General features: G+C 34.4%; 1 protein-coding gene across 1 annotated transcript in view; it reads right to left on the bottom strand.

The window, feature by feature from the left end:
* Positions 1-9,276, bottom strand: part of LOC129227813 (peptidyl-tRNA hydrolase 2, mitochondrial-like) — a 33,601-nt gene extending 24,325 nt beyond the window's left edge. Inside the window, exon 1 of the mRNA XM_054862425.1 lies at positions 9,163-9,276. Coding sequence (XP_054718400.1) covers positions 9,163-9,264 — 102 coding nt within the window. The 5' untranslated portion in view covers positions 9,265-9,276. The remainder of the gene's footprint in view (positions 1-9,162) is intronic.
* Positions 9,277-9,299: the final 23 nt, after the last annotated feature.

The raw sequence follows: 9,299 nt of genomic DNA, 5'->3' as shown, positions 1-9,299 counted from the left end.
CTATAAGGCCAACTCACATCAATAAATTCTGGCTCTTAATTACCGAAGACCAGTGGTGTCTAACCTTTTATTATGCAAGGGCTGCACCAGGAGATTAAAATGAATCTCCTGGGCCAGTACTCCTATAACATTTAGGTATAGGAGGGGGGGGGGGCAAAAATTAACATTTTTTTTTGTTTCTTTCAAAAAACTGACCTTTTTTATTTTATTTTATATTTTTTTAACCCTTTCAAATGTGCATGCTCAAATATAGGAGATGTAACAAAAAAATAAATAAATAAAAATACCCAAACAATCATTTACATATGCCCCTACATGAGGCACATTCGCCCTCCTCCAGGACCTCCAAATTTAGGGATATTCTATTGCCCTATTTGAAGGGCATACCTGCATCAATCCACTGGTTACTTTAAGAACAGGGATGAGCTTCAAGGACTCTCTTCGAGTAATTTTTCGAAAATGATGTTCCGAAAATTCAATTTTAATCTGTTTTCAATGGTGCAAGGGGGGTTGGGGAGTCTCCCTTGGTTAACCCTCAGATTTTCAAAATTTGGAACCTGAAACTGGAGTTTAGACCATCTTAAACTATATTTGGGAGGAAAGATGATGCACTCTCTCAGATGTATTTCGAAATAAAGGTATCAAAAATGCAACAGAGACTGAAAATGGTTTGGAAGTAAAGTCCAAGAAATGGAATTTTAGATGATCTCAGGTGATGCTCAAACATTTTTTCTCAGCTGAAGTTTCAAAATCGCGATAGTATGTCATCTTTGGTAGCATTTGGATGTGTTCCCGAGACATTCCCGTAGCACAAATTTGAAAGTTGCAAATATGCTATTTCAAATGAACATCGATGTTGTTAGGGAGGGGAATTGGGAGCTTTCCTCAGCAATTTTTTTAAGTTGAAGTCATAAGGTAACGCACTAGTAGTGGCCACAGTTAAGCATATTTTATGTCTTTTTTAAACTGTGGGTCTACAATATTAATGCCAATTTTTTAGCTCAATGAACGTATTATAGCCCAACTATTCCTAAATCGTCCCATTTTCTAAAAATGCCAGAATTTCAATTTTTTATCAATTTTTTTCCAAATTTCATATTTGATCCAATAGTGGCCACTCCAAAATCTGAGATTTTCAGTAGTGGCCACATGCATGAGTCAGTAGTGGCTATCTAACATCCTTTCCTTAGAATTCACATAACCTACTTTAAATTCAAATAACTGATGGATAAAGTTGATTCAATATGATAGTTACATTAAGTACCAATATATTATTCACATTTTTATTGTACATTTCTTTCTTCAAAGTGCATACATAGTTAGGATAAAATAAAAAGTTTTTAGTAGAAAATTTGTATTTGTATTTTTTGTACGCTAATATAAAAAATAAAGTAAAAGAAAATGAATGTACTTATATAAGTATTCTACATATGGATTTTGGTAAGTATGAACTGAATAATTATTATCACTACGAAATCATCTTTACTATTAAAAAAGCTGAAAGTCTGTATATGTCTATATCTGGATCTCTGTCTGTCTGGATGTCTGTGACGCGCATAGCGCCTAGACTGTTCGGCCAATTTTCATGAAATTTGGCACAAAGTTAGTTTGTAGCATGGGAATGTGCACCTTAAAGCGATTTTTCAAAAATTCGATTTTGTTCGTTTTCTATTCCTATTTTAAGAACATTTTCCCGAGCAAAATTTTAAGATGGACGTGTAAATCACCAAGTTATCATAACGTGGATCCGTAACATGGGCAAGCCAATTTTCTAGAAAGTCATCATACATTATTTGTAAATACATAGGCGAACCAAAAGATCTTTTAATTTTTCTACTACGGGAAAAGCCGTGTACCACTAGTTCATAAGAAAATAGTAAGTACAAAATTCAATGTAATTCTGAAACAATTTGTTTCCTACAACTTACCAAGGTATCAATGGATATAGGAAATTGGTAGCATAAGTTTTCAATACTACTAAAGGCAGGGTGTCCATGCACCTAGAAAGTCATGGATTTCGGCTATGATCAAAAACGGTCATGGAAAATCATGATTTTCGGCAAAAAATGCTCAAAAATCATGGAAATTGACAATTGGTCATGTATTTTGAGTTCAAGAACATGCATATTTATCGAATTCTACAAATTAGCTTTAACTTACGCATCTCAGCCATTTTTTACGCTATTAAGTGTTAATCCCAATTTTTCACACATTTCTAAATCCGATTGCATCCTCTTCTTTAATGCTCATTTTTCTTTTTCTTGTGATTTTACCTTTTGGACTTTTATAATTATGTATTTAGCATTATTTTTAACCCTACTTATGTGTCTTAGTGTGTAGTTGAGAACTTTTAGACTTTTAATTTTGCCAATCGCATTCGATGCAAAAACTTTAAGCCATCCGTGTTGATTCAAGAGACTCAAAAAAAGTTATCATTAATTCACAGCTATGTCTTAAGTTAATGAAGATTTTTTTTAAATAAAATTGGTCTGAAGAATTAATTGCGGATGTTCTGCATATCGATAAAATACAGAAATCAGGGAATTTTCGAAGATAAAATTTTTAAAAAGTCCGTAAATGTTACATATTTCACAAATTCAGAATTTTTACAACATTTGTAACCTATCATAAAACTTTGGCGGTAAATATCCGGTATTGTCTGGTACATTATTTTTTAAGTACTTTAATATTTTATTTTTTTTCTGATTATTTATGCTATTTATTGTAAACATAATTTTAGTAACTACTAAATTATTGCTAGTCACATATAATTTAGAAAACTACTAGTAGTACCATGCTCCTATTTTTTATTCGGTAAGCTTTGAAGTTTTATCCGGTAAACTGATAATTTCCCCCTTCCCAAAAATTAGAATTTTGGGCGTCCCTGACTATTAGCAGTCATAAATAAAAATTAATGAATAGATTGTAAATTGCAAAACTCATACTTACTGACATGATTTAGACTACCAAAGAGAAAAATTGTTCCATAAACAAGTGTTATAACTGGGAATTTTACATATCATGGCTTTTTCTAATTTTACTGTGTGTCACTTACTTCTAATAAGTGTTTTTCCTTAAAAAAATCTGTATTTTCAAGAAATGATTGCTTAAATCTAAGAAATTAAAAATTATCTGCTTTGCTTAGAAAAGGGATAACTTCGATCAAGCATTATGCCCTTCACCCTTCATTTTTTTACCTGCTCAGCAAGCAAGTTGCAATCTCTCTCTCAGTTCTAGTAGAATATTTCTCCTCTTTTTGTACTTGCGCTCCAAATTCCTGTTTTTTTAACCAACAAGCTATTTAATAATTCCCCCCCCTCCCCCGTGATATGCGCCCTTAGGCCAGGGCGTACGGGCCTAGGGGAAGGCCTGTTGAGTAATCCAGGCCTGTCCATGGAAGAGGTAAATGCACTAGCAGTCGCCACAGTAAAGCATATTTTTGTGGCTTTTTTAAACTGTGGGCCTACACTATCAATTACCTAATTTGAAACTCAATGAGCATATTATAGTCTTTCTCTTCCTTAATCGTCCCATTTTTTAAAAGTGCCAGAATGTCAATTTGTTCAATTTTTTTCAAACCTCAAATTTGATCCATCAGTGGCCATTATATAATGTACATGAATCAGTAGTGACCATATTGCTTTACAGAAGTGGCACCCGGGTGGCCACTACTAGATCACACAATAATATCATGTTAGAAATGAGGCAGGTTTTTATGTAGAGATTACAACCTATTGAAAGGAAAATTGAGTTGATTTATGAAAAACTTTCCTGATTCAGTAGTGGCCACTCGGTGGCCACTTTTGAATTTCCCAACTTTTTTGGTACCAGTAATGGCCAGGTAAACTGTCAGCCAAAAAACCCCAACTATTTCTAGTTGAAAACATTCCAAACATGATCTTTCACATTTCATAACATGGTTACAGCTCTAAAAATATTATTTTTGAGCATTGTTCTATTCATAATACAACACAATGTTTATATACCTCGTTACAGAGAAGTGTTAGAAGACAGCTGAAAAAACATCGACAATCCAGGCGACCGTATTAAATAGTTAACAATTTTCCATGATGCTCTACCTACTCCTCCTTGAACTGCCCACTACACTATAGCCTGAGGTCTACCTCCTGCAAGTTTGAATCCACTGGAACCTCTAGAATCCTTATTTTTAAAATGTAAACCTTATAGTGGCTACTACTGGTGTATTTACCTTAAAAGGGTTTTACGTTGTCTGTGTCAATCTTAGAGGTTAGGAATGTAGCTCAGGGACTCTGCTCTTTTCTCCACAGCTTTCTATTTATTAGCAGAAAAATTTTAAAATTTGCACAAGAGAGGTGGTAAGTTTTTCCGATAACCCATGCTAGGAATCCTTCCCAGGTCGTCTGGAGAGCTGGGGAAAGGCAACAGTCTCAACCACTAGACCACATGGGACTAGGACTATCCTCTGCCAAGTTTTTGAAACTGAATCCTAAAATCTAAATTTCCAACAATCTTTGATGATGTCCGAGAGAGTCGAGTTCAGGGGTGTAAACCCCAAAACATTTTGAAATTGAACTCTTATGGATGCAACTGTAGGTCATCTTGAATTATGTTACGGGGGAAAAATCGCGTTAGAGACTCTTCCGCGGAAAATTTTGATAAATTGAAGTTTTAAACACGCAATTGCATGTCATCTTTGATGACATTAGGGGAAAGGATGTTGTTTGAAATTTTTTCTCCTCATTTTTTCCGAAATTTAAGTTTTAAAAACATAATTTTGGCTTAACTTTGGTTGAGCAAAATGAAGGTCTTAGGTTTGGAGAACCTTCCGTCAATATCTTTTTTTTCTTTTAAATTTAAATGTTGTGAAAGAAAGGCTCACCCAGTTTTCATCTTTCCAAAAACATTTGGATGTTTTGTGAGTTGAACATTTGACTTTGTTATTGGAAATATTCAATTTCCACATTAACAACTCAATTTGTTTGAAATTAAAATTCTGAGGCCTGAGTAAAAATTTTACCCCTATTTGGTTTGAGGTGGTACCTTGCAGTGTTGGTCACTTTTTCCACATTATTTAATTTTAAACATTGTGCGACAGGAGTTTTGTAATAAAGTTTGGTTTTAATACCGTTTTCCCCCATCAAGTATTTAGAAAGACTAGTGTAACTATTCTAACTCTCTCTAACTCAACTATTCTTTTATTTGAAACGTATTTTGGTGGCCTTTGTATTTTTCTCTTTTTTTTTTTGGAGATTTTCATGATGATATTTAGATTTGGTTTCTTTTAAATTGGAAACATATGCATGTTATTCGGCCAATCTTTTTTTCTTTTTTTGTGTGTGTGTGTGATTGTATTTTTATTTATTAGACAAATAAATGAAAAAAGTTTCTTTGTTATACTGACTTTTATTGCAAAAAATGGTTTTAAATTTTAACATGCACTTTTTTAGTTAAGTGATATTAATAATACATTTTTAAGCATTAAGTGCAATAATATGTATTTTGACATTTACAACAAACCTTACAATGGTATAGCAATGATCTCTCTCTTATACAGAGGAATCTACCTGAACACTGTCTTAAGTGAACACTCCGATATTTGGAACACATTTTGATGGTCCGGACAAATACATAAATGCATTATCCAGTCTCCCTCTATAATGAAAACCCCCGTAATCTAAACACTTTTGTTCTGTCCAATGGGTGATCGGATTAAAGAAAGTCCAATGAACATCTTGCTATGCATACCTCTTGATTGCATCTTTTACAACAGAAACACATTTATCGACACAAATCATCTTATATTTTTAATTTTATTGTCGCGAATGAACTTGAGGCTATCCATCCTTTTTCATGTCGAGACAGCAGATCTACACCTATTGTATGAAATCCTCATATAATAGACGATGATCGAGTAACTTGCGTGTTTCAACAATGAAACTCGCGCCACGACATATTAATTTGAGGATATGTTTTGGTAACGTTTAACTTGCAGGGAAATGTTTTGTTGTGACAAGGCTGAACTGGATCCAGTAACTTAGCTGCTTTACTGGTAAGACTTGTTATTTCAGGGGAATGGAGAAACGAAAAAGTGGTCAAAATTGAATGAAACCAACTGGAGTTAAGGATTCATTAATGGATGCAAAGGAACATTATAAAAAATAAAAATCCTTCCTTACAAAACATCTCGAAAATCCAAGTATGACTTAAATTACAACCAGGGCCAATCCTAGCAGGTGTGCAGGGTGTGCACCGCACAAGGGCGGCTAAAGCAAGGGGCGGCCGCAGGCCGCATCATATAGTTCTTTGAATCAAGCAAAATTCCTCAAGAATTTCTCACAAGATAACTTAATAATAAGTCAAATAAATATGCTGAATTTTAAATGTTCAATTATCAAAGTAAGTGCCGATTTCCCGACAGCATAGCATAGTTTAAGATAAATAGATTGTTAGGGAACATTGTGTTGGTTCATTGTCCATTAATATCTACTCTTTACACACATGCTTCATTTAGTTGCAAAATTTGTGACAGAACCGGTAATCAGGCATGGATACAGGGGAGGGGAATAAGGGAAATGCCCCCCCTCCTGAAGCATGAAAGGGTGCCTTCTAAAAGGAGCACTCAGGGCCCAGGGAGGCCACTAATGTTTACCCTCCCCCCCCACCCCCAAGCTTTTATAGATCTAAACAATGAAGACATATTTTATATATTATATTCAACAAAAGCTATACTGATTAGATACTGTCGCAAGAATTTAAAACAACAAATTCTGTTTTCAACAATCGCGGATGCATAGAGAGACAGTGGAAAATTGCGACTCCCCTGAGAGTCAAACATATATGAATAATGAACTAAAAATTTCTAATTTTCCCCCTTTTCAGCAATTTTTTCGAATTAAAATCAACAATTAACTGCCCGGTTTCAGATCAGGGCTCTTGCCTCGGGTAGTAAATTTAAACGTAGCTCCAAAACGAAGATCCAAAAGGATGCCATGACCTCCTTGACGAAACTAAAGAAGGCTTAAAATTGCGTTTTTAGGACTTTAATTTCGGAAACTTTTGCTGGTTGAACCACCGATTTTAAGGACCCAATTAAATCTCTGATTCACCCCTTCCACCTTAACTTAATCAAACATAGCCTGAAAATGTTGGCTTTAAAATCCAAAATGTGTTTTCAGAGGACAGTCCCTCTTAATGTCATCAAAATTTGCTTAGTGACATTTTTCGTGTTTCTTTTTCGAAATTTTTGCGATGGAGAGCGCCAAAATCCATTCCCAAACATTACTACCAAAGATAGTCTCAATTAGCGTCTTTAGAGAGCCCCCTAATCCCACACCCTCAGTTTGAAATTGTCTTCAGTTTCAAAAAACAGTTCGTGAGGGCACACTGAACCCCCGCCCGCTCTTTGTCCCATCGTTATCAAACAGTGCGTAAAATACGATTTTCTAGAAAACTCTGGAGAACTGCCTGGCTTATGTAACTTTTCACTGCGCTAGGGCATATACCCATCAATCGTCGAAGTGAGATGGACAAAAGTCTATAGTTGTGTTTTTCAGATATTAATATCGAAAAATATCCGAAAGATCTGCCGAAGTTTCCCAGTTTTGTTAACGTCACCAAAGATAGCATAAAATTGCGCTTTTAGAAATATCCATTTGGGAGCTCCAAAACCCTTCCTTCTCAAAAATAGTCTAAAATGGATTTTAGTTCCAAAATATTTTTCGATTCGGAATATTTTCACGTTTTCCCTATCGTTTTCAAATATAGCCAAAAATGAGTTTTTGAAACAATAGTGCCGAGAAATTAGTGGAGGAAAGTCACCAGATCTCCTAACGTCACCAAAGGCAGCCTAAATTTGCGTTTTAAACTTTAATTTCGAAAACTTTCGATAGGAGATGATTGAATCTCCCTCCCTCTAGCAACGTCAACAAAGATAACCCAAAACTGCTTGTTTAAAACTTCAGTTTCGGAAATTTCGGTAAGAGCACTGCTCTTTCCCAAGCTGCGGTCACAAAAAATAGCTTCGAATTGATTTCAATTTTGAAAGAATTTTAGGAGAGAACTCCAACATTACTTTTCCCCTGAAATCTCAAAAAAGTTCCTAAAATTGCGATATTGACCTCAATTTCGAAAATTTCCCCATGCACCTTGAATATACCTGGCTCTTTTCTCTCCTTGCAACCAAACACAACCAAAGCTAACTAAAACTATTTTTTGTAAGCCAATTTCGATAATCTTCTGGGAGCAACCCCCCTCCTCTATCCTTTCTCTGATGTCACCGAAGACACTATAAAATGCGTTTTTACGACTAGTAAAGTTTAGTATCTATTACTTTCTTCAAAGATATAAATTGTACCTAAGTTTCTTACTATAAAACTTTTCTTCCTTTTTATGAGTTCATCATTCTTATTTTTTTTTCTTCTTCTTTTAGAACTTGATATAGAAAATTGAAGAAATATTTTTATGGACGTCTAAGATTAGTCAAAATATGCAAATTACTCTTGAGGGGCGGCACATTAGTTCTTTGCACACGGGCGGCCGACACCCTAGGATCGGCCCTGATTACAATAAAACAAGAGCAATCGAAAAGTAACTTAGTGGAACACAGGCACAGTGAATCACCTCCATTTAAATCTATTACTATTGAACGTTTTTAGTTCATAATATCCCACACATGGTAGCACCACACTAGCCAAAAAACCTACATCATAAATATTTAATCTTAAATTTTATCGTTTGAGCTGCTCAAAATAATATTTTCCACTATGAAGTTTTAAAAAACTACATTAATTGGCATAAGCACTAAAAAACAATTTTCATAGGAAATATAAGTGATATACTGCTGTTTTTAAGTTCGTATAAGTTGTTTTCAAATTATCATTATGTCACTTAAAATCAGGCGATAAAAATATCAGACAAGAATCTTTTGTGTTTGTGAAAGCTATTTGACTGGAAACTTCTTTCCGAATTTTCCTGCTTAACCCTTACAAACTATCAAACGAACAAAATGTTGAAAAAAAAAAACTTTAATTTGTCGCATTCATACAAAAATTTAAGCTGAATGCTCATATTATACCATAAGCTACAGTTAGCATATAAACCAATACATGTGATATAAATTAGTACCGACAAAAAGTATCAAAACATGAATGAACAAAATTGGCGCTTTTGCTTATAAACTACCTTTTGCACCACAAACAATTTGTTTCTTATATTATCCCCTATTCTTGTATTTCTTAAATAAAACCCAAAACAGATTCCGAAACCAAATGACAACAAACCCATGCTTTCGCTGCAGTTCACTTCATTTCTATATTCCC

Source organism: Uloborus diversus, chromosome 8 (genome assembly GCF_026930045.1).
Source record: "Uloborus diversus isolate 005 chromosome 8, Udiv.v.3.1, whole genome shotgun sequence".
In the NCBI taxonomy this organism is placed as follows: domain Eukaryota; kingdom Metazoa; phylum Arthropoda; class Arachnida; order Araneae; family Uloboridae; genus Uloborus; species Uloborus diversus.
Note: the sequence above shows the minus strand (reverse complement) of the source record. Positions and strands in the feature narration are given on the sequence as shown.